This window comes from Microtus oregoni, unplaced genomic scaffold, assembly GCF_018167655.1.
Source record: "Microtus oregoni isolate MIOR12 unplaced genomic scaffold, Mior012 000016F_ref0000370, whole genome shotgun sequence".
NCBI lineage: Eukaryota > Metazoa > Chordata > Mammalia > Rodentia > Cricetidae > Microtus > Microtus oregoni.
This window is the reverse complement of record NW_024543075.1, coordinates 40,863,157-40,889,668: the sequence shown is the minus strand read 5'-3', so window position 1 is coordinate 40,889,668 and position 26,512 is coordinate 40,863,157. Positions and strand designations below refer to the sequence as shown.

The following is a 26,512-nucleotide window of genomic DNA, read 5'->3' as shown; positions in this document are numbered from 1 at the left end:
TCTCCACGCTCAATATAGTAAAATGGCAATCCTACCAAAAACAGTCTGCAGATTGAATGCAATCCCCATCAAAATCCTATCACAATTCTTCACAGACCTCGAAAGAAAATACTCAGCTTCATATGGAAAAACAAAAGCCCACAGTAACCAAAACAATCCTGTACAATAAAGGAACTTTTGGAGGCATCACCACCTTGACATCAAGCCCTATTATAGAGCTACAGTAATGAAAATAGCTTGGCATTGGCATAAAAACAGACAAGTAGAAAAATGGAATTAAATCTGTTATCATTCATAAATGTGGGGTAACCCAAGCAGGTCACCAGAGGCCTCCATGGCAGGTGGCCTAAGGCCTCAGCAGGAGAATGACAGATAACACTATGCAGAGAGAGCTTGGGTATGGAGTTTATTTAGTGAATATTGGGAATGGTATAAGAATAAGAGGTTATGGGGGGAGGAGAGGAGAGGGACAAAGAAAGAGGAAAGAGAGAGGATAGAAAGAGGGGTAGAAAGGGGGAGGTAGTAGCTACCTCTTTAGAAGAAAGGAGGACAGAGGGAGAGCAGGCTGAGGAGGAGGCAGGAGATCTGCTTGCTTCATAGAAGGGGGAGAGTGAGAGTGAGTGGGGCTTGTCTCTTAAAGGGACAGGGTACTCAGGTGACAGGCCAGAACAGCAGTTTGCAACAGAATTGATATAAATCCATGCACCTATAAACACCTGATTTTGACAAGGAAGCTAAAATTACACAAAGAAAAGAAAAAACATCTTCAACAAATGGTGCTGGCATAACTGGATGTCAACATGTAGAATAATGCAAACAGATCCATATCTAACCCCATGCACAAAACTCAAGTCCAAATGGATCATAAATCCAGCCACACTGAACCTCATTGAAGAGAAAGTGAGAAGTAGCATTGAACGCATGAGCACAGGAGACCACATACTAAACATAACCCCAGTAGCACAGACTCTGAGAGCAACAATTAATAAATGGGACCTCCTGAAACTGAGAAGCTTCTGTAAAGCAAAGGGCATGGTCAATAAGACTTTAAAAGGGCAACCTACTGAATGGGAAAAGATCTTTACTAATCCCATATCAGACAGAGAATTGATCTCTAAAATATATAAAGTACATAAATATACTCAAGAAACTAGACATTAAATTACTAAATAATCCAATCTAAAGATGGGGTACAGATCCAAACAGAGAATTCTCAACAGAGGAATTGCAAATGGCCAAAAGACACTTAAGGAATTGCTCAACATCCTTATCCAACAGGGAAATGCAAATCAAAATGACTCTGAGATACCATCATATATCTGTCATAATGGCTAAGATCAAAACACCAATGACAGATTATGCTGGAGAGGATGTGGAGTAATGGGAGCACTCTTCCAATGCTGGTGGGAGTGCAGACTTGTACAACCACTCTGGAAATCAGTGTGGCAGTTTGTCAGAAAACTGGGAATCAATCTACCTCAGGAACCAACACCACCACTCTTGGGCATATACCAAAGGATGTTCAGTCAAATCACAAGGACATTTGTTCTACCATGTTCATAGCAGCATTATTCATAATAGCCAGAACCTGGAAACAACCTCAACTAAAGAATGGATAGAGAAAATGTGGTACATTTACACAATGGAATACTACACAGTAGTAAAAAAAAATGACATCTTAAAATTTGCATACAAATGGATGGATCAATAAAAAACCTTCCTGAATATAGCCATCCACACCCAGATAAACAAATATGGTATGTACTCACTCATAAGTGGATATTAGATATAAAGAAAAGGATAGCCAGCCTGTAGTCCACCATCCCAGAGAAGCTAGGTATCAAGGAGACCCCTAAGGGAGATATAGGAATCCCCCTGGGAAGGCGAACAGACAAGATCTTCTGAGAAAATTAGAAATATGGGAGAAGGGAGGGTGGGAGGAGAGGTGGAAGAGAGAAGGAGAGGGAGGAGGAGGACATGAGAGGGCAGGATGCTCAAGAAGTGGGAAGGACAGTGAGGGAAGCCTACTGACAAGTGGTTTTTTTTCCACATCGCTGTGGCAAATTCTTTCTCAGCTTGTTTAATGGGGCTGCAACTCTACAAATAGACTGGTTTAACAAATCTTGGTAGTGTATGTGTGTGTATACATGTCTGTGTGTATGTGTGGTGTACGTACAAGGTTTTATGGGTTTGAGCACCTGTGTACATGGATGCCAGAGAAAGATGGCAGGTGTCTTGGCCTCTCTCTCCCTCTTGATTTTTGAAAACAGGTTTCTCAATGACCCTGAGCTCAGTGACTCAGGCTGGCCAGTGAGATGGAGCATCACGATCACAGTGACTGCACTGCAGGTGATGAACGGACCGAGCTTTCTCTCCAGCCCAGGGCCCCTTAGTTGTTTTGGATTTGTTTCTCCTGAGTCAGAATGTTTGCTCTTCCCAGGCTTGGCCTTGGCACTGTCCAAGGGTGCTAAGCACAGAGATCACAGAGGACACATTGGTACAAGTTAACTGTTAGTGCACAGACACCTGCTGACCACTTCATTCTCACGGGCAGCTAGAGACTCACAGCCATTTCATGTGACTTCATTTTCTCATCCTCAGAGCACACTAGCACAAGAGGATGTGGGGCCGTTTCTCTGAGTCCTTCCAGAGCTACTAATTATGTTGACAACTTTGGAAGCATTAGCTGCGCGGGCCTTGAGTGATGTGTTTAATTTTCTTTTCAACATTCAGAAACTGCTATGTAGCCCTTCTGAGTACAAAGTCTCCCTCATTGTGTCTCCGAAGCTAGAGCAGAGTGTCAGCATGGAGACTGCACAGGTGCCTGGAAGCTCTGGGGCTGAGGAGGTGGGAGCTCTGGGGGTGACCTGAGGAAGAAGGCTTAGAGAACCTTCCTGAGTCTGGCAACTTTCCCCTTTTCCATGTTCTCTGTTGCCGGGTCTCCCTCAGCTGACACAGCTTCAGCAGACACATCTAGAGAACAGCACAGTGACAAGGAAGACAGTGTCCTGGCTGTCACAGCAGCTCTCAGATGTGAGCTGGAGCCGTGCCTCTGAGTGCTCGGCTCGGCTGTCTTCCTCTTACAGCAGGGCATTATCATCCACCCCCTGTTTCTATACCTCTGCTGTGTTCTTGTCTTTCTCTTTCCCCTACTCTCATGGAGTCCAGGTCACTGTGAGGGAGATTAAGGAGAAAGAGTCATGTCATAGCCCATACAGTAGACTTCCTGCTCACTACAGACAGTTGAAGAAGTGACTGCTAGTCACTCTTATTTTCTTTTTTTTTGTTTTGTTTTTTTTTTTTTCGAGACAGGGTTTCTCTGTGGTTTTGGAGCCTGTCCTGGAACTAGCTCTTGTAGACCAGGCTGGTCTCGAACTCACAGAGATCTGCCTGCCTCTGCCTCCCGAGTGCTGGGATTAAAGGCATGCGCCACCACCGCCCGGCTCACTCTTATTTTCTATACACATCTAGAACTCTGTCCTTGTCTCTTACAGCTGAGATTCAGCAGAGCCCACATTCTTATGAAGCACCCAGTGTCTTGTGGGGTGGGGAATGTCAAGGCTCAATGGTCTCCTTTCAGCGGACACTCCTACTTAAGCTGTTAGCCGTGAAGTCCGGCCTGTGCTTCAACAAGTTCCCACAATTTCAGGTCCTTTAAGACCTTTGTGTACTTGCTCACTTGTTATATATTTTAAACATTTGAGTGTGTGTTTCCTTAGCCAGTCATACGCAGGACCAATTGAATGCCAGGTGTGCTGCATCTTGCCCTGGGAAGTCTCCCATAAGACATCATCTCCACTGTTCAGGGATTGGATGATCTTATGGAGCAATGTAACCAGTGCAGGGACACAGCCGTGAGAGAAATATAGCTGATGACAACGAGAGACATGTCAGACTGCCCTACAGCCCTCAAGCATGACTGGACAGATGACAGATGGCTTGGGCTGGATCTGCACGGGCGTAAGGGAAGCACAGCCCTGGTCCTTTCCTAACTGTCTTCCACTTCCTGCTCAGAGAGGTAAATGCATCTTTCTGTTCGTATGCCTGGAGACAAAGGTTTTTCTTCTTTTCAGTAAGGGTCACAGAGGACCACTTACTTACACGAGCAGCTCCAGACTTTTCCTCTGAACACACAAGTCACAAAACACAAAGAGGCAGCTGGGGCTGAGGAACAGCACCATCACCCCTCAGTTACCCTGGTATTGCTCCTATAAATCTGTGGACACGCTTCCCAAATGCAGAGTGCTACTTTTCTTCTCAGCTTAAAAGCAGAAGAAACAGTCTGAGGCTTGCATCAGAATAGGATAGCTAGGAAAGTCAATTAATCTTCTCCTTTTGTGGAATACTAAGCACTGATGAGTGAATTTTTGTACATGGGTAAATTTACCATGGAGCTCTCAACATAACTATCACTGTTCACTTAAGTTCAGGCGGGAAGGAAAGCAGAAGCTGGGAGATGTGTGCTGTTAGGCGCTGGCGTTTGGAGTTGTTACAGTGAGAGTCTCAGGGCCCTATTGCAGTCATTATTGCTTTATGAAGAAGGTACTCAGAGTGATCTATTGATATGCTGTTGAAATACGGAGCAGCGGGCTGTGTCCCGCCACCCGGCTAGCTTTTACATATTGATCTAACCCATTTCTATTAATCTGTGTAGCCCACGAGCTGGCTTACCAGGAATGATCTTAACCTGCGACTGTCTGGAGTGGGAGAATCATGGCGACTCCCTGACTCAGCTTCTTTCTCCCAGCATTCCGTTCTGTTTACTCCGCCTACCTAAGGGTTGGCCTATCAAATGGGTCTAGGCAGTTTCTTTATTAATAAGAAATTACTCCCACATCAATATGCCATCTCTAATAACTGAGTTGTGCCTTACTCTATACATATGTGTCTGAGCCTCTGTATAGATTAATACTATTTCATAGTGCATCTGTCTCTATGATACAGATAGAAAGTCACAAACATTATCATCCCAACTCTTTGTTGCAATCTTGGATGTGTGAGTCACATGGACCAGGTAAAACTGGTGACTTTTCTGTGCCTACTGTTAGCATAAACAGAGGCAATAGCAATGAATTCTCATAAGATCAAGAGACCAGAATAATGAAAAGTTTGAGCCACAGGGGAGCCTTGACTGCCTGGAAACTGGAAAGGTAGTTGAGATTTTATTCTTAATCATCTCTTATTAATAATGTTAATAATGATACCATAACTCATGAAATAACATGCATATAATTTTTAAATGTATAATTTGGTGGGTATTAATAGCAACTCACATGAATGACATTGTTTATTTTACAATTATATGAAAAATCAAGGTTTAGAAATTTTAAGAAGCATGATAATATTTTATTACCATAATACAAAATAGATGTAGGTTAGAATTTTTTGTAACTTGAATTTATTTGTTGTAAAGGGTAATAGACAAGCTTAATTTATGAAGTTTAATAAGATCTGATTCCAAGATTGTAAAACACTTGAAGAGTTTTTCTAATGACAATAAATCAAAATGGTATAGATAAGTAAAGGAGAATCATAAGATATGATTTCTCAGGGTTGGGAAAGCACTGTGAGTTCTTGTAAAGGAGAGGTCACTGGGCTCTGTATTTCTGTGCATGAGAGGAATCAGTTCAGATAAGGGAGGGAGGTGGCAGAAGCGCAAGTCCCATGTAAAGTAAGGTGGTGTGATTATAAAATCACAACAGTGTTGTGAGCCTGTGTGGTTGCACAATTACAATAGTGTCATAAGCCTGTGTGGTTGCACAATTACAGTAGTGTCATAAGCCTGTGTGATTGCACAGTTACAATAATATTGTAATGTTAACAGCAAAACATATGTGTAACTGGAAATACACAACTGCTAGGGAAACAACTCAACAAAATCTCAAAGCCTGGCATGCCTGGCTATAATTATCCCATGCATGACATTCACCAAAATGTTTTACGTACAAGGAGGCACCTGGTAATAGTTGAATTTTAGGAAGATCCTGTGACTTCAACATTGAAAGTTGATACATAACAAAAATAAATATCTCATTGGAAAATTCAGGTAAGAGAGACCCGAAATGTGAACGCAGGCAGTGAGAGTGGGAACTGAGATGAAGGGTGATGTCAGATGGTGAAGGTACAGTAAATGAGGACTGTAGAAGGGACAACGTCATCAGCTGTAGGATAAACGAAACGAGTTTCAAACTGCATACATATATAGGGACTTTGTCACAAAAATACTGACATAAAGTGCATAGAGGGTATCTGGAAAGATTGAGTAAGCCACCCAGCTTTGAACATTGAGTGTATGGGCTTAGGGAAGCACAAAAATGTGCTTGGAATGAACTGAAGTACATTAACTAGCTAAAACCAGGCAGTGGATTAGTCAACAGAAGGGAGATGAAGAAGGGAGATCCTGAAACCTGGAGCCAACCTGAAAAGAGGTGAGAACACTGTGAGATACAGTCTACATCAGGAACAGCTACTGAGTACTGCATCTGGAGGCTGCAGGAGTTGAGTGGCAAAGAGACAGAGGACAGCCTTCAGTACTACCTACACAGTGAGAAAAGACAATGCTTTCAGGTAGACAGTTTCAAATATAAGTCACTGAATGACAGAGTTAGCATCTCTCTCAAGGCAGCTGTGTGCAGTGTTTGCTCTTATCTCACACTACAGCTGGACTCAATCTAGTTCAGATGTGTGGAAGGCTCATCTGCAAAACGTTTGTATACAGGGAAGGTTTTCTTCCTTGAACCTAAGTTTATTCCCTCTTGCTGCAGCTTAAGCCACCTCATTCTCATGAACGATAGCCAAATCTGCACAGTATCTTAGCATATGAAGAACAGAGAAGTCATGACTTGAGTGTCTTTTGTTCATCTTCCTCTGCACTGCTGATCATGGCCCTTAGCAATTCCAGCTGGAGGCAACCCCAGCCCTCTTTCTTCCTAGTAGGTATTCCAGGCTTGGAGGAAAGTCAGCACTGGATAGCATTGCCCCTGGGTGTCCTTTACTTCCTTGCTCTAGTGGGCAATGTGACTATTATCTTCATCATCTGGACTGACTCATCCTTGCATCAACCCATGTACCTCTTCCTGGCCATGCTTGCTGCTATTGATCTGGTCCTGGCCTCCTCCACTGCACCCAAAACCCTCACAGTGCTCTTGGATCTTGCTCATGAGATTGGGTACATCGTCTGCCTGACTCAGATGTTCTTCATCCATGCCTTCTCCTCCATGGAGTCAGGCATACTTGTGGCCATGGCTCTGGACCACTATGTTGCCATCTGTCACCCTCTGCGCCATTCCACCATACTGCATCCAGGGATTATAGGGCGCATTGGGATGGTGGTGCTAGTCCGAGAACTGGTCCTCCTCACCCCCTTTCCCATCCTATTGCAGAACCTTGTCTTCTGCAGAGCCACTATTATAAGCCACACCTATTGTGAGCATATGGCTGTGGTAAAACTTGCCTGTTCTGAAACCACAGTGAATCGAGCCTATGGGCTGTCAGTGGCACTGTTGGTGGTCGGGCTAGATGTCCTGGCCATTGGCATTTCCTATGCCCTCATCCTCCAGGCAGTGCTGAAGGTCCCAGGGGGTGAAGCCAGACTCAAGGCCTTCAGCACATGTGGGTCTCATGTTTGTGTCATTCTCATTTTCTATGTACCTGGAATGTTTTCTTTCCTCACTCACCGCTTTGGGCACCATGTTCCCCATCACGTCCATGTTCTGCTGGCTACGCTCTACCTCCTAGTGCCCCCTGCCCTCAACCCTATTGTTTATGGGGTGAAGACTCGACAGATCCGCCAGCAAGTGCTCAGGGTGTTCTACATAAAAGCATCAAGCTGAGCAAGTCCTAATCACTGGCTACAGAGGCTCCTGTCAAGGACTCAGCCAAGAGCTCATGGCCGGCATGGAGTGTATGGACAGAAGCCATTTTGCAGTGAATACTCGTGCTTCTAGTTGTCTGTACAAAGAGTACCCACAGACATGTGGCTCAACATATTGAGATGTATCTGGATAGCTGTGTTCATATATATTCCCCTTTCATCTTATTATTCTTTCCAATCCCCAAAGTTCTTCACTCTTGAAGGAGGGATTGGGAAATAGGAAAAGCACATGGAATTTCTGGGCATGCCATATTCATCCAATAACTGAACATGCAACACTCTTTGGAATGAGAAAGGTGAGTCTCAGCCTGGCAAGATACTGTTCAGAGTATCTTCAAGACCTCTCAGTTAATGCAATAAAAAAAAAGATTAATAACTCCTATGTGACAAACAGCCCCTTAAAGCAGCTAAAATGTCACAATGTGAAATACCACCACTTCTGTAACATCAATGCCTTTATTTGTTTAAAGAACATGAAAGTGAAGTGGGTACTGTACGTATCTTATCTTTGGAATAACAAGACATTTTAAGTAAAATTTATGTTTTTGTACAGTGACTTTCTTTCAGTTGTCTTCTGCTTTAAAATGTTCACATTTAGCCGGGCGGTGGTGGCGCACGCCTTTAATCCCAGCACTCAGGAGGCAGAGGCAGGCAGATCTCTGTGAGTTCGAGACCAGCCTGGTCTACAGAGCTAGTTCCAGGACAGGCTCCAAAGCCACAAAGAAACCCTGTCTCGAAAAAACCAAAAAAAAAAAATGTTCACATTTTTGCTTAGTATAATGAGATAGCAAGACAGAACTGAACACATCTGTTTTATAAGTATTAATTTAATAAAGCAAATAGCACATGTTCTCTCTCTTCTGTAGTTCCTAACTACAAATCTTCAGACATGAAAATATATCCTGGAGTAACTGCAGACATCAGAAAATTAAATATGGAACATGAATTTGAGGAAACAAGGGGAAATGACATAATTATATCTTAATTTGAAACAAACATTATTTTTAATTTAAAAATTAATAAAATATTTAATTAAAATTATAAGTTTATTTTTAAAAAACTCTTAGCATCATAATAAATTGCAGATGTTACTGATTCTGAGAAGCACCTGGGATCTAAGGTTGGAATGTCAGGCTTGATATAATCCTGCTTGAATGATTCCTCCTCCTGTCTATTTTTGACTCCTGGGTAACCACTCACTTCACCATCTCTTCCTCAAATATTCTTGGTTCTAAGACAGTACCAGCAGCTCCTATAGCAGTTATCTTCCTTATACTGTGAACCTTTAATACAGTCCCTCTTGTTACAGTGACCCCCAATTATAAAATTGTTTCTGTTGCTACTTCATAACTGTAATTTTGCTAGTGTTATGAATTGCAGAGTAAATATGTTTTTCAATGGCTTTGGGTTACCTCTGTGAAAGGGTCATTAGACCCTCAAAGAGATCATGACCCACAGATTGAGACCCACTGTCCTGGAGGCAGTAACGCAGTTTCTGTTTATGACAGTTCACCATTAAAGCAGCCTCTAGAAGCACCTGGAGGGAATGTTCACACCCTGAGTGTCATTCAATCACTTCCTTCCTCACTCTCACAGAGCAAGGCCATTTTAGGTATCTAAACTGGAAGGATACCGCTTATTCTTCATGGTTGGGTGAGAAATCCCAGAGGACAAAGTGCGGTATGGAAATGACACTGGGGAAGGAAAGAGAATTAAGGAAAATCAAAAGAAGATAGGGCATTCTAAACAGAGCTAATACATTTGAAAACAAGTATTTCTAGTCTTAAGAATGCAACTATTTTAAGATGAATTATGCTCTTAGAAAAATCTGTTTAAATGTAAGGCAGGCAGACATCCAAAGGGGTTGCATGACAATGAACTCATTTTAAACTGAATGCCATTCAAAAGTTAAAATGTAAGCTATAGAAGCTAGGGAGATGGTAGTTGAAGTGTTTGTGTAGTGGTTCAAATGAGAAGGCCGCCATAGACTTATATATTTGAATATCTGTCTCTAGTTGGTAGAACTGTTTGGAAAGGATTGGATTTGGCCTTGTTGGAGGATGGATGTCACTATGGGTAGGCTTAAAAGTTTCAAAATATTTCAAAAGCCCAAGTCATTCACAGTTAGCATTCTGTCTATGCATATCTATGTTGATAGATATATAGATCGAAATAGATTAGACTTAGGTATAGAAATCTGTCTGACTGCCTCCTGTTTATGATCAGCTTCTGCTCTAGTGCCATTCATGACTGCATGCTGCCATGGTCCCCACCATGATGGCGCTGGACTCACTCTCTAAAATTAAAGCCAGAATAAACTCTTTCTTCTATAAGTTGCCTTGATCATGGTGTCTCTTAACAGCTATAGAAAAGTGACTAAGACAGTTAGCTAGCTACACATGCCAAGCCTAAAGATACAAGTTCAGATTCCCAGATCCCATAGAAAACCCATGGGTTGAGAAGCTTCTGTAAAGCAAAGGACATGGTCATCAAGATAAAATGACAGCCTACAGAATGGGAAAAGATCTTCACCAACCCCACATTGACTGGTCTCCAAAATATACAAAGAACTCAAAGAATTGGTCATCAAAAGATGATTTAAAAAATCCAATAAAAAAATGGAGTACAGACATAAACAGAGAATTCTCAACAGAGGAATCTAAAATGACTGAAAGACACTTAAGGCATTGCTCAACATCTTTAGCCATCAGAAAAATGAAAATCAAAACAACTCTGAGATTACAACTTACACCTGTAAGAATGGCCAAGATCAAAGCACTGATGAGAACTTACGCTAGAGAGAATGTAGGGTAAGGAGAACACTCCTCTATTACCAGTGGGAGTGCAAACTGGTACAGCTGCTTTGTTTATCAGTATGGCACTTTCACAGAAAATTAGAAAACAACCTACCCAACACCACTTTTGTGTATATGCCCAAAGGATGCTCGATTATACCGCAAGGACATGTGCTCGACTAACGTTCATAGCAGCATTGGGTTTTTTGTTTGCTTGTTAGTTTGTTTGTTTGTTTGCTGTTTTGGGGGTTACTTTTTATTTTTTATTTATTATTTATTTATTTTGGCTTTTTGAGACAAGGTTTTTCTGTAGCTTTGGGGCCTGTCCTGGAACTAGCTCTTGTAGACCAGGCTGCCCTCAAATTCAGAGAGATCTGCCTGCCTCTGCCTCCCAAGTGCTGGGATTAAAAGAGTGTGCCAATACCACCTGGCTCATAGCAGCATTGTTTGTCATAGTCAGAACATGGAAACAACCTAAATGCTCCTCAACCAAAGAATGGATAAGAAAAATGTGGTACATTTACACAATGGAGTACTACACAACAGAAAAGAATAAATGATATCTTGAAATTTGCAGGCAAATGGATGGAACTAGAAAATATCATATTGAATGAGGTAACCCAGATCCAGAAAGACAAATATAATATGTACTCACTAATAAGTGGTTTTTAGACACAAAACAAAGAAAAACCAGCCTACAAATCACAATTCCAGAGAACCTAGATAACAAAAAGGACCCTAAGAGAGACATACTTGGATCTAATCTACATGGGAAGTAGAAAAAGAAAAGATCTCCTGAGTAAATTGTGAGCTCCAAATTCAGTGAGAAGTGCTATTTCAAAAATTATGGTAAAAGCTGGGCGGTGGTGGCACACGCCTTTAATCCCAGCACTTGGGAGGCAGAGGCAGGCAGATCTCTGTGAGTTTGAGACCAGCCTGGTCTACAAGAGCTAGTTCCAGGACAGGCTCCAAAACCACAAAGAAACCCTGTCTCAGAAAAAAAAATTATGGTAAAGAGAGAGAGTGAGATGCAGACACCTAACACTGACCTCTGACTTTCCGGGTGCAAAGAAACCTGTGCACCTCACCTCAGGCATAAACACACAAACACACGTACATGCTCCCACACACACAACTTATATATGCTATTACATAACCTACTGAGCAGCACTCCCTGGACACTCAAAACCATATAGTATCCATTGTTTGCCCAGTCATCGGGTGGCCAGTGCTGTGTCTAGTGCTGCCACCTCCCAGTATCACAAGAAAGTATCATGCTAATATTTACCCAAAGAATATCATAATTCAAAATCTGAAATACAGTTTCCACAAAATATACATAAAATCAAACTCTCACAAAGTCAAGATTTTATTCTCTTTCTCCAGTATTTACACTTATTTCAATTAATCAATTTTATTTTCAATTGACACACAATATTTGTATGCATTAAAGAACAATGTGATGTTTTACTTTATATGTGTATTGAACAATTCTCAACTCAGAGAAATCAGCATATTCAACACAGTAGGCAGTAATCACATTTTGCTTTTTAAGACTAATATAATTACAACATTTCTCCCTTCCCTTTCTTCCCTCCAAACACTCCTAAATACCTTTGTATTCTCTCCTTCAAATTTACAGTCTATTTTTCATTAATGTTTTTGCATGCATATATGTATATGTGTATATATTGCTAATTATAACCTGCCCAGTCTATAAACCCTTGTATTCTGTTTTCAGAGCTGACAGTTTGGCATTGGACAACCAACTGATGTGTTCTTCCCTGAAAAAGACCACCTCTCCCTCTTCCAGATTTCCTCAGTTGCCTATAGTCTGTTGTGTAGGGTTGAGGCTGCATTAGTTTTTATCCATCCACTTGGCATAACCATTGGTGTCATTAGGGGAAAACTTCAAAATAGTCTAAGACATTTTACTATGAAAAGAAACTCTGGGGTTTTTCTGGCAGAAAAACTGTGAGTGCACATTATCAAGCACTGCTTAAGACAAAGGCTGAGTCACAGGCAGTAGGACAGATAGACAAATCTTCCCAGTTGTATCCAGGATGGGTCATGAAGAGACAAGGCTGGTGTTAGAAACTGTATGAAAATTTCCAAATCTGGGACTGGAGAGATAGCTCAGTGGTGGTTTCTGCTCTTTCATGGGACACATGTTTAGCTCCTAACACCCATGTGGGACCTAACAACCATCTCTAACTCTGTGTGCAGGATCTAATCCTTTTTCTGGCCTCCAAAGACACTAGGCTGTTGTAAGGAGGCTACTTGTTCATTTCCCAGATGCCCAGACTCCCAAAATAATCACACAGAAGCTATATTATTTAAATCACTGCTTGGCCCATAGTTCTTGCTTCTTATTTGCTAACTACATCTTAATTTAACCCATCTCCATTAACTTGTGAATCACCATGAGGTCGTGGCCTAGCAGCAATGTTTCAGCATGTCTGTCTCAAGTGGCAGCTCCATGGCTTCTCTCTAACTGCACCTCCTTTTTTCAGCATTCAGTTTAGCTTTCCCTGCCTAACTAAGTTCTACTTTGCTATATGCCAAGCCAATTCCTCTATTAACCAATGGTATTCACAGCATACAGAGAAGAATCCCACATCACCTCCCCTTTTTTGTTTAAATAAAAAGGAAGGTTTTAACTTTAAGATAGTAAAATTACATATAACAAAACAGGTATCAAGTAAGAATATAGTTACAATATTCATATCTACTTTATCTTTTATCATAACTAAGGAAAACTATAACTATAAATTCTTCAACTCCATCAAAGACTCCAGAAAGATATAATATTACCTAAGTAAACAGAAAGTGCATTGTAAACAACTTCCAAAACTCTAGAAATAACAGACATCTTTCTGCCTGTACAGTCACCCAAAGTTCTTCTATACCATTGGGACATACATCTTCAGCCTACAGGCCCATAATATCCAGCAGATTTTTCCACAAAGCAGGAGATTTTAAAGATAGCTCTGCCTATATTAGCAGTTTGTCAGTCACTTTCTTCTGTATCCTGCAGAATGCCTTGTAGACTCTTTCATGAAGCAGGAACCCTGAAAGACAGTCTCACTTTTAGGCAACTTCAGCAGCCATTTCTCTGTGAGTCTTACATGTTCAGTTCACACAGCATACTATCAAACAGTCCAGGCAAGAGCAGTTTCTTGCCCAAATGGCTAACAAACTCCATGAGTAGCCTCTTGGATGATCATCATCCTCTTGAAATAATTGGTGCTGCCAGGAGCAGATGTATCTCACTGTCATGAAAAGTCCTAACTTCTTAAAACATTTAAATGTCATATTCTGTAGGTCTTTGAAAGGTTTGAAGAACACCTATCTAATTGAAATGTATTTCTATATATCTAGAAAACCTAATTAACCTGACTAGAAGCTTGACTATTATAGATGATTATCTATTAACCTATATTTCTTAATTATACATTACATTTTAAAATGAGCTACACAAACACAATACCTTAATCAAGGTCAGAAATATGCATATATAACAAAATTGACCTTAAATTTGTAAAATCTCCCCTTTGAATGTAAACATATATTTATAGACAAAATTTGGTAATATGTGTGTAGTTCTCTCCAAACTGCTTCTTGATGTTTATTGGGCTAAGTAATTTTTGAGGGGTGTTCAAGGCAACCTTTCAGGGGGTCTTGGTCCATCAAACCACATTAGTCTGGAAGGATTCCACAGGTTTTCATTCTCTGTGGAAACAAAAGAAGAACCTCTTTTCCAAAGCAATAAATCCTTAGATCCACATTTTGAAGACAAAATACTTTGTGTGTGTGTGTGTGTGTGTGTGTGTGTGTAACTTAGCTCCTTCACAGTCAAAAAAATTTAAAGAAAACACAATAATATACATAACCAGACTCTCTGCATGAAAGAAAAGGGTTTATAAGTGAATGCTTTTCATGCTGCCTAAGATGTTTGTAAAATCAGAGTCAAAAGTTATTTAGAATTCAAATTGTTAATTTCTTTCTAATACAAAAATGATTTCCTATTCCCTATTACTTATTAACAGTTCTAAAGGCACTGAGTACTTCTTACAACCTCCTCAGCAAGTTGTGGATTCCCTGTTTAATCTCTTTGGTCCTTACCCCATAAACAATGGGGTTCAGAGCTGGGGGGATGAGGTGATGCAAGATGCTGAGCAGGATAGGGACATCTGGGGCAATCCTCTCCCTGGCCATGTTAGTGATGACCAGCACCAGCAAGACTGTGCTGAAGAAGAGGATGAGGATGAAGTGGGAACTACATGTGCTACAGCTCCCTCAGCTTTGATCCTGAGCACAACACTGAATATAAAAGAGTAGGAGAGAACAATGAGGATGAGGTCAGAGCCCAGCAGAGTCCAATCTGCTACAAGCTGGTATAGTTTATTGAAGGTGATGTCATCACAAGAGAGTTTGGACACAGACAGATTGGTACAGATGCAGTTCTTGATGCTGTTCTGAGCACAGTACTTTAGTCTGGCGGAAAGGATGGGGACAGGGAGAAAAAAAAAGACATTCCGGCTAATAACAAAAATGGCAGCCCTAACCACAAACTGGTCAGTGAGGATGGATGGGTATTGCAGAGGCTTGCAGATGGCCACATAGCGGTCATAGGCCATGACCATGAAGGTGCAGGACTCCATCATCAGGAAACTGTTCATAACAAACATCTGGAGGAAGCAGGCAGAGAAGCTTATGGATTTGTTGTCAAACCAGAAGATGGCCAAGACTTTAGGTATGACAGTGAGGTAGAGCACAATGTCCAGCAGAGAGAGAAGGCTGAGCAGGTAGTACATGGGTTCATGCAGAGAGGCCTCCATCCTGATAGTGATGAGAAGGGTGATATTGGCCCTCATGGCCAGGAGGAAGAGGATGCTGAGGGGCAGGGACAGGTCTGGTAGTTAGGAAAGCAAATGAGGAGGAATTCAGAGACAGAAGTTTCAGAGTTGTTGCTGGATAATGCCATGGAAGATCTGCCAATCAAGCCAGAAATCAAGAGATTCATATAATAAAGGAAATAAGGGAACATAGAAAGTATATGTTCTAGATAGAATAGCGCTCAAGCTTCCATCATGCTTGAACCAGCCCCTGTGAAGTTTTGAAATCATCATCATCATCACCATTATGCACCAAAAAGCATTGTGTTGAATACTTTCTAGTCATTATATTCATTTCCTTCTTTTAAAAAATACTGAAGGGTCAGGAGATGTCTGTCAGTGAATGGCATCCAATATCAACCAAGCACACACATCGGTGCACACATACACACATGTGCATGCATTTTAAAAAATATTTTTTTTAAAAAGAAAAGGATTTAAGCATTTATTATTCTTGCCATCCCTATTGACCAATGCCCTTGACAAAGGCAATGTTGGGACGAGCTGAAAAAGAGGAAACAATGTGCTCAGTGCCATCGCAGCACCAAAGATGATTTTCTGTTATAGTTTGTATGTCAGAAATAATGAAATTTCAGTGAGAAATGGGGGTAAGGGAAAGGAGTTTTAAAGTTAAAAAGTTAGCATGTTATGGGCAGAGAAATTTTTTATCTTTTTTATTGAAAATATATTTTTCATATAATATATCCTGATCGTGGTTTCACATCCCTCAGCTCCTCCCAGATCGTCACCCACATTCCTGTCCACACCCTTTCTTTTGCTATTTCTATCTCTTGTTAGAAAACAAGCAGCAAGTAAAATAACAACCAAAAAAAAACAGAATAAGACAAAATCAGCGAACAGGGGGAGAAAGCCAATTAAAAAGCATAAGAAACACATGCAGATGCAAAGATACCAACATTTTCACACAGAAAAATCCCATAGAAAAGCAAAATCCTAAGAAATTTGCAAAGTATCCAGAAAGTTCTCTAGCAACCATTTAAATTATAATATGCCTGAAAATGAGAAAAGTGAAGTTTTAAAATGAAAATGCTTTTCTTATTATGTTGGAAAAAATTAAATGAGGAAACAGATTATTCTCACACTCCTGCCCTCTGAGGTTAACACATGGTCTGGAAAATCTATAAACTGCCTACCTTTGCTCCTCTTAGTCTGCAGTGATGTTATTATGTATCTTTGTTCTCACCATAGCTGTCTCTGATCTATACTACGATGTAGTTAAAACATAAATTCAATTTATTTATACTTTTTCCATAAGAATGTTTCTATTATTCAGTGTCATTGAAAACCTGGACTTTGAAAGGTTTTTTTTTTCTTTTGTTGACCACCATTTTTGTTTCCCTACATAAAAACCAATTTGTCAAACTCTAAGAAGGGTAATGGTAATGAGAATAGCCAAAGAAGAAGGAGCCAGGGACTAGAGGCAAGATAAAGAGAAGGCCCAGTGCCATGTGTCCAGTGTGACTGGAATCACTGATCCTGCATGCTTGCCCATTAGACCCACAGGCTCAGTGGTAGTGGTGTGTATGAGAAGTCATCAGTCTGGATGCCAGGGAAGACAATGGGAAAAATTGTTTGACCTGAAGACTTTCATTTTGAATATCCCAGGCTTTCAAAATACAGGTTATATTAAATATCTTAGGAATGACAAGTATATGCAAGCATTAAAATGACTCTCAGTGTGAATCTAAGAGATAAGATGGATGGGAAGCATTCCCATGCTTTCTAAGGGTTTTCCCTTCCACCCACTCACACACTCAGGAGTCCCATGAAAACACTAAACTAGAAGCTATAGTATATATGTGGAAGACCTGGTGCAGATCCATGCAGGCCCCATGTTTGCTGCTTCAGTCTCTGTGAGTTCATATGAGCATTGTTCAATGGATCTATAAGGCCTTGTTCTCCTGGTGTCCTCCATCCCCTCCGGCTCTTACACTCTTTCACCTCCTGTTCCACAGGATTCCCTGAGCTCCTGTTCCACAGGATTCCCTGAGCTCTGAGGAGAAGGATTTGTTAGAGACATCTCCTTTAGAGTTATGTGTTCTTGCAAGGTCTATCTATCTTACTCTCTCTTCTCTTTCTCTCTGCATAATGCCTGTGTGTGGGTTTCTGTGTTTGTTACCAACTGCTGTAGGAAGAAGTTTCTCTGGTGGTGATGGGATAGGTCACTGATCTAGAAGTATAGTTGAATATCATTGAGTCATTTTTTCCGGCACTGTTTTCTTACTTTTAAGGCCGGTAGCATTTGGTTTAACCTACATCTCTGGACTATCCAGTCTCTGGTTCTCGCTCACCCAAGCAGTGTCAGGTATGGGTTCACTTCCTGGAATGTCTTTAAGTCAAATGAGACGTTGGTTGGTTGATATACCCACAAGCTTTGTGTCACCATTGCCCTAACATGTTGTGCAGACAGGACAAATGGTAAATCAAAGGATTTGCTGATGGGTTTGTGTTTGTGCTTCCCTTTTCATAGCATACAGAGTGCCTTCCCATACCAACACTAGAACATGGCGTAAAGGTTCTGTATAGGCATCAACTCGACCTCTCAGTGTTCAATGAGTTGTGTTGGTGCTGTCCTCAGCAATGAGGCTTTGGTGTCAGTTGGGGGACAATAACTATTGTTTTGGCAACAGCCTGGGTTGTTTGGGAATTTCCATGAGACCTCTTTGGCCAACAACTCAATTAGATGTAACCCAGTCCTGATTCGGTAAGTTTTGTTTGGTGGCAAGAGATGTGCAGTTGGTACTCCATGTCTCTCAATATTTGAAGACTCTTTTAGGATTGCCTTTGTATATTTTAGGATGTTTCCATTGCACTAGATTTCCTTACTGCACCTCAAATGTACCACAGTTCTAGCTGTCTGTCCTTGCTTTCTCTCCCTCAAACCCATCTTTTATCCTTCCCATCTAATCCTACCCATTCCTGTCCCTACTCCACCCCTTCAGTACACCTATAAAAATCTATTTTATTTACCCCTTGAAGGGAGATCCATGTGCCCTGCCCACTAGTCCCTGCTTCTATACCTAATCTCTCTGTATCTACAGATTGTAGCTTGATTATTGTGGTAGTTTGAAAGCAAATGGCCCCTATATGAAGTGGCACTATTAGAAGATGTGACATTGAAGTAGGTATGACCTTGTTGGAGGAAGTGCATCACTGTGGGAATGGGCTTTGAGGGCTCCTATGCTCAAGCTACACCCAGTGAGAGAGTTCACTTCCTGTTGCCTGAGGATAGAGATATCACACTCAGCTCCTTCGCCACCATGTTTGCTTGCATGCCTCCATGCCCCACCATGATGATTGATGCAGCATAATAGACCAGCAAATAGGATTAATTGGGATAACTTTAATATCAGCTTTATTAAGGGGAAGAAGGGAAAAACTTACAAAACCAAGGTTCCAACGAAGAGCAGGAAACAGAAGGGAAGGTGGGGAGCACACCCGCAATATTTATGAGTAAATAATAGCCTCAGGGGATCCCGCCCTTCAAGCAGGGTGATTGGCTAGGCTTCCCCTACATCTGATAATAGGCTAAATCTCTGAAACTACCCCGATGAATTTTTTCTTCCATAAGAGTTGCCATAGTCATGGTGTCTCTTTGCAGCAATAGAAACCGTAACTAAGACAATTATCATTTATTTAATGACTAATATCAACACATAAGCAAATACATAACATATTTTTCTTTCTAGTTCTAGGTTACCTCATTCAGGATGAGCCTTTTCTAGTTCCATATAATTGCTTAAAATGTTCATGCTGTCATTTTTAACAGCTGAGTAATTGTCCACTGTGCAAAAGTACTGCATTTTTTAAATCATTCTTCTGTTGAGGGACAGCTAGGTTGTTACCAGTTCCTGGCTATGATGAATGGAGCATGAATAAATGAAAACAACTGAACAAGAGTCACTGTGGTAGTATGAAGCGTCCTATAGGTATATGCCTTAGAGTTGTATAGTTGGATATTGAGGTAAATCATTTTCCATTTTTCTGAGGAACAACCATACTGATTTCCATAGTGACTGTACAAGTTTGCACTCCCACCAGCAATGGATAGGTATTTCCCTTGCTCCATATTCTTGTCTGCATGAGCTGTCACTTGTGTTATTGATCTTAGCTATTCCAACAGATATGAGATGAAGTCTCAAGGTTGTTTTGATTTTCATTTCCCTGATGTCTATTCATGAAATATTTCTTTGAGTGTTTCTCATCCATTGAGAAATCTCTGTTTAGATCTGTACCCTATTTTAACTGGATTTATTTGGTTTTTAATATCAAGTTTCTTGAGTTCTTTATATATTTTGGATATTAACCCTCTATTGAATATAGAATTGGTAAAAAAAAAAATCAATCTGTAGGCAGATGCTTTGTCCAAATGACAGCTCCTTTGCTATACAGAAGGCTTTTAGTTTCAAGTTTTCATTTATTAATTGTTGATCTTAGTATTTGTACTAACAATGTTCTGTTGAGAAAAATCTTCTTCTGAGCCAATACATTCAAGGCTATTTTCCACTTTTTCTTCTGTCAGGTTCAGTGCACCTGGCTTTTTGCTGAGGTCTTTGATTAATTTGGAGGTGAGTTTTGTTCAGGTTGATAAGTATGTGATAGATTTGCATTCTTCTACATGCAGACATCCAGTTTTACCAGCACCCTTTGTTGAAATCTCTTTCCCAGTGTATATTTCTGTCTTCTTATTAAAAATCAGGTATCCATATAAATGTGGATTTATGTTGAACTCCTCAATTTTATTCGACTGATCAATGTGTCTATTTTATGCCATTACTGTGCTGTTTTTATTACTATAGCTTTGCAGTACAACTTGAAATCAGGGACGTTGATACCTTGAGCAGTTCTTTTCTTGCTCAGGATTTAGCTATCCTGTTCTTTTTTTTTTTTCCATACGCAGCTAAGAATTGTTCTTTCAGAATCTGTGAAAAAAACGTGTTGGAATTTCGATGGAGATTTCATTGACTCTGTAGATTGTTTTTGATAGAATGGACATTTTTACTATGTTAATTCTACTAACCCATGATCATGGGAAATCTTTCCATTTTTCTGATGTCTTCTTCAATGACTTGAAGGGTTTTGTTAATTAAATGTTTGATTCATTTTACATTCCGACTATAGTTTCCCTTCCTCCTCTCCTGTAATCAGATTAATGACTACCCTAACTGTCATCAGAGAGCCTTCATTCAATAACTAATGGAAGAAGATGGATTCAGTAACTAATGGAAGAGATCCACAGTCAAGCACTGTGCTGAGCTCCAGAAGTTCTGTTGAAAAGAGGGAGGAGGGATTGTACTAGGAGGGAAGATCACAAGGTGTAACCCACAGAGACAGCTGACCTAAGCTCATGGGATTTCACAGACTCTGGATCGACAGCTAGGAAGCTTGCATGGGACCAACCTAGGTCCTCTGTTAATGTGTTTCATTTGTAATGCTAGGTCTGTTTGTGGGGCCCCTAACGGTTGGATCAGGACCTTTCCCCAGCACTTGGGCTGGCTTTTCCCCATGCTGAGTTGCCTCACCCAGCCTCAATGCAGGGGGAGGAGCTTGGTTCTGTCACAACTTGATGTTCCATGCTTTGCTGACTTGAGGTTTTTATGTTGCAAGTCTTTCACTTGCTTGGTTAGAGTTACCCCCAAGATATTTTATATTATTGAGGCTACTGTGAAAGGTTTCAGTTCCACAATTTCTTTTTCATCCCATTTGTTATTTGTATAGAGGAAGCTATTGAATTTTATGAGTTAATTTTGTATCCAGCTACTTCGCTGATAAAAGTGTTTATCAGTTGTAAGAGTTCCTCAGTGGAATTTTTAGGGTCACTTATGTATACTATATCATCTTCAAATAATGATACTTTGACTTGTTCCTTTCCAGGTTGTACCCCCCTTGATCTCCTCCAGGTGTCTTATTGCTCTGGCTAAGACTTCTAGTACTATATTGAATAGATATGGAAAGAGTCTTGTTCCTGATTTTAGTGGAATTATTTGAGTTTCTTTCCATTTAATTTGATATTGGCTATAAGCTTGCTATAAATAGCCTTTATTATGTTGAGATTATGTCCCTTGTATCCCTAATCTCTCTGAGACTTTTATCATGAAAGGTGTTGGATTTTTTCAAAGGCCTTTTCTGAATCTAATGAGATGATCACATGTTTCCCATCTTTCAATTTGTTTATGTATTGGATTACATTCATTGATTTTCATATATTGAATCATTCCTACATCTCTGGGATGAAGCCTACTGACCATAACAGCTGATCTTTTTGATATGTTCTTGGATTCAGTTTGCAAGTATTTGATTGAGTGCTTTTTGTATCTATGTTCATAAGGGGCCATCTCTCCCACACAACCTCAGAGAGGGGCAGGAAAAGTTCTCTGGCATCTGTACACCACAGGGACCAGCTTTTCCAAGATACCTAGGAAAGGCATAGATAGCCTTTTGTGGCAGCCAGCATGGGGTGGGGCCAGCTCATCATGGCCCTCGGACATCAGGACATCAACTCAGACTCCAGCTGCAGTAGGACCATAAACCCAGGCATGGCCTTCTTCTCTTTCTCTCCCCTCTCTCCACCCCATATATTTATTCATCATGGTGGCACCCATCCACCCGAGCTGGGAGGTGGTGGGTGGGCCTCTACTAACCTTGTTCTAAAAAATCAATAACCAATACTTAGCCATATATGAAGAACTAAATGAATGTTATTATAGCTACATGTGCTGGCACAGATCTCTGGGTCTAGAACGTGGGAGGATGAGACATGAGAATATCAATTTTGAGACCAATATGAGCCTCCGTGAGTTCCAGGCTTCATAGCAAAACCCAACTTCAATAAATAAATAAATAGATTTATTATATATTCAATTTATATATTAAATATAATCACAAGTCATAAACTGATAAAGTTATAGATTGTGAAATGCCAAGGATATATACTGTCCTGATGAACACTTGACTTATGTCATTGGCTTGACAGTGACTTTAAATGCCACCAGAGAAAAGAAATTTTAGTGTCTTTTATTTATTAAATTAACCATTAAAATTCCTATATGCTCTACAAACAGGAAGTACAGAATCTTCACAAAGCTGCTGGTCCACCCATCAAGTTTTAGAAATCCCTCTCAGTTTCTGAGAACTGAGTTGTCAGCCCTCATTCAAGATCAACTGGAATTGATCTCTGTACTGATATTCCAGCTCATGGCCACATGGAGGCACTGTTGCATTATCAATAATATAGAGTCTCCTTCCTGACAATAATGCTAATATTGCTTAGCTATCGTAGCTATACAACGACGACATCCGAAACTTGAGGTCCCAGCCAGCCTACAGCAACAAATGGCCTTTCATAGATTTTCCATTAGCTGGCAAAATGTGGAAGCTGGGAAGATAACTCAGAGGTTGAGAGCGTTTCCTCTTCTTCCAGAAGACGAGAGTTCAGTTCCCAGAGACCCACAACCAGCTGCAACCACAGCTCCAGATACCTGTCACACATACATACACACACACACACACACACACACACACACACGTAAATGCAGTTAAAAAATAAATTTTCACAAGAACCTTGGAAAACATGTATCCTCAACAACTTTATTTTTTATTTTATTTATTTATTTATTAAAGATTTCTGTCTCTTCCCCGCCACTGCCTCCCATTTCCCTCCCCCTCCCCCAAACAAGTGCCCCTCCCTCATCAGCCCAAAGAGCAATCAGGGTTCCCTGCCCTGTGGGAAGTCCAAGGACTACCCACCTCCATCCAGGTCGAGTAAGGTGAGCATCCAAACTGCCTAGGCTCCCACAAAGCCAGTACGTGCAGTAGGATCAAAAACCCATTGCCATTGTTCTTGAGTTCTCAGTAGTCCTCATTGTCTGCTATGTTCAGCGAGTCTGGTTTTATCCCATGCTTTTTCAGACCCAGGCCAGCTGGCCTTGGTGAGTTCCCCATAGAACATCTCCATTGTCTCAGTGTGTGGGTGTTCCTTGTGTGTGTGTGTTCTCCTTCTGCTCCTGATTTGGACCCACTGACTGGGAGAAGATCTTCACCAACCCCGCAACAGACAAAGGTCTGATCTCCAAAATATATAAAGAACTCAAGAAACTAGACCGTAAAAGACGAATCAACCCAATTATAAAATGGGGCACTGAGCTAAACAGAGAATTCTCAACAGAAGAAGTCCAAATGGCCAAAAGACACTTAAGGTCATGCTCAGCTTCCTTAGCGATCAGGGAAATGCAAATCAAGACAACTTTAAGATACAATCTTACACCTGTCAAAATGCTAAAATCAAAAACACCAAGGATAGCCTTTGCTGGAGAGGTTGTGGAGAAAGGGGTACACTCATCCATTGCTGGTGGGAATGCAAACTTGTGCAACCACTTTGGAAAGCAGTGTGGCGGTTTCTCAGGAAATTCGGGATCAACCTACCCCTGGACCCAGCAATACCACTCTTGGGAATATACCCAAGAGATGCCCTATCATACAACAAAAGTATATGCTCAACTATGTTCATAGCAGCATTATTTGTAATAGCCAGAACCTGGAAACAACCTAGATGTCCTTCAATGGAAGAATGGATGAAGAAAGTGTGGAATAAATACACATTAGAGTACTATTCAGCGATAAAAAACAATGACTTCTCGAATTTTGCATGCAATGGATGGAAATAGAAAACACTCTCCTGAGTGAGGTAAGCCAGACCCAAAAAGATGAACATGGGATGTACTCACTCATAATTGGTTTCTAGCCATAAATAAAGGACATTGAGCCTATAATCAGTGATCCTAGAGAAGCTAAATAAGAAGGATAACCCAAAGAAAAACATATAGGCATCCTCCTGAATATTAACCTTCATCAGGCATGGAAAGGAGACAGAGACAGAGACCCACATTGGAGCACCGGACAGAAACCTCAACAACTTTAAACCCTACTTCATTTTATCTACCCAAAAGAGCATTCAAAGGCTTCTGCTAGGAGAACACTGTCATAGTGTGGGAACCTGAGGATGGGAGAGGCTGTTCTTCCTCTGTTCTCCCTGTCAACTTTAACTGGATGTGAGTTTGCTTCTGAGCCTCTCTGTGTGTCTGGTTTGCATCATCTAGCACCTTCACGGAGCCTGGTAACCTGTGAGAACACTGGGAACTGGATACCCAGTGACGTCACTTGAGCTCTAACTTTACAAAGCCAATTTCTGTGGTGTTTCACACTAGGGAAAGAGAGTCAGAAACAGAATTAGGAAAGGAAGCAAGCTCTGAAGTTACTTTTGTGGTTTACAATATAAAGAATAATTGCAGAATTCTAAAATGGGGTGGACTCTATTAACTGGTGATTGACTAGCATCTGGGATGTGTCAGGCAGGTATTCACTAAAGAATCACATGGTGAGATCTTTCTCAACTTTTTTCTATCCAAAGCAAGCTGAGACACAGTCATAGTTACCTGCATGGTGTGGTTTCTAGGTTGGGATGGAGAGCTGTTTGTGTGTTTGACTGGGTGTTTGTTGTTGATGATTTATTTTTGTTACTTGGTAGAGGGCTGTTTGTCTGTTTTTGTTGTTTTTGTTTCTGAAGACAGTTTCAGTGTAGCTGCCAGGCTGACTTTGAACCCTTGATCCTCCTTCCTCAGCCTCCAAAATATTGTGATTATAGTCATATACCATCACCCGGCTAAGGTGATCATTTTTGCAAATTATAGGTGTACATTCTGCAGAAAATAAAAATATCAAAGAATGTGAATGGCTATATTGGGTGAAAAAGCAAAGCTTGGACTACCAGAGAGAAATTTCAAAAAACTAACCTTGAATTCATGCGAGAAAATGTTCCTATGGGGGCTTTCCTAAGCAAAGCACTTTCTCCTGGAACAAGGGTTGTCAGAGCCTCTCAGGCCTCCTGTGGTCACTGTCCAGTGACAAACTGTACCCACCACATCTGGCTTTATCGCTATACCCTAACCCCACTGCAGGCTTCTTCTCCCAGCTGGACAGGAGGAAGTGTGTGTAACTCTCCTGATCTCCCTTCACACAAGGAAATGGAAGCCTTGTACAAAAACAAATGGCTGAAAGGCCACCCAGGAAGTATCATCATGTGAGCTCAGACCTGAGGTGCCAATTCCTCCACAGTCTCCACAGCGCCCACACCCTTCCATTACTTCCTGTTTAGTAGAGACCTGTAAGATGCCTGCCTGCTGTATCCACTGGCTGTTCTCCCTACTTAGTCCAGTAGTCTTACCCTCCTTCTTTGGCCATGAAACTCACAGATACATCTGCTGTTGTAGTAACCGAACCCAGACTTTGGTGAATAAATCATGAGGGTCATAGGGGCTCTTTATTTTTACCTCTTCCTAGACCCAATTGACTTGGGTCTCCAAGGGTAAGGAGCTGAGGCTTTAGAAAGTCTGTTCATGGAACTCCTAGTAAATTGGAATGTGTGGGAGGGGATGATTTCAGAGAAGATAGAAATTATAGAGACCTGGTATAAAAGGCTGACATCTAAACAGAGATGGAAGAGAAGGAAAGACATTACAGAAAAATCTTTTATTTCTTGGCCATCATGGGACATAAGGACACTTTCCATGTCATAATCTGACACAAGACTCTGTGGTTCCTTAAGTTACTGTTGAAATTTTAGGGAAGGATGCTTCTCTTCATATGGCTGAGGTTGGAGATCCAGCTCCATAGAGCTGAATGGGATTGACCTGGAGTCCTATAAGCCATTCAGTTGCTCTTCCTTAACTCTATGAGAAATGTTCACAGTTACATGGTATTGTATGTGAAACATACACTATATTTAGTCATGTAACTATATAACTGCTTATCTGGACACACAGGAAGAAAATTTTACTAGCCCCCTCACTTAAAAATTCCATTTAATCGTGATGATCCTGTTCAGTCATATCTCACTGTATTTCCAGTATCTGGACCCTACTATCCTTTTC

The 26,512-nt window shown here is 40.9% G+C and overlaps 1 protein-coding gene and 1 pseudogene across 1 annotated transcript; one reads left to right on the top strand and one right to left on the bottom strand.

The window, feature by feature from the left end:
- Positions 1–6,881: 6,881 nt before the first annotated feature.
- On the top strand, positions 6,882–7,832 carry LOC121457303 (olfactory receptor 52L1-like). The gene has a single exon (XM_041665940.1). It carries the CDS (start codon positions 6,882–6,884, stop codon positions 7,830–7,832), a length of 951 nt encoding a protein of 316 aa, XP_041521874.1.
- Positions 7,833–14,739: 6,907 nt separating this feature from the next.
- Positions 14,740–15,655, bottom strand: LOC121458055 (annotated as a pseudogene).
- Positions 15,656–26,512: the final 10,857 nt, after the last annotated feature.

Excerpts from the sequence above, each read along its gene's own strand:
- LOC121457303 (XM_041665940.1), top strand. The coding sequence starts at position 6,882 with ATGGCCCTTAGCAATTCCAGCTGGAGGCAACCCCAGCCCTCTTTCTTC.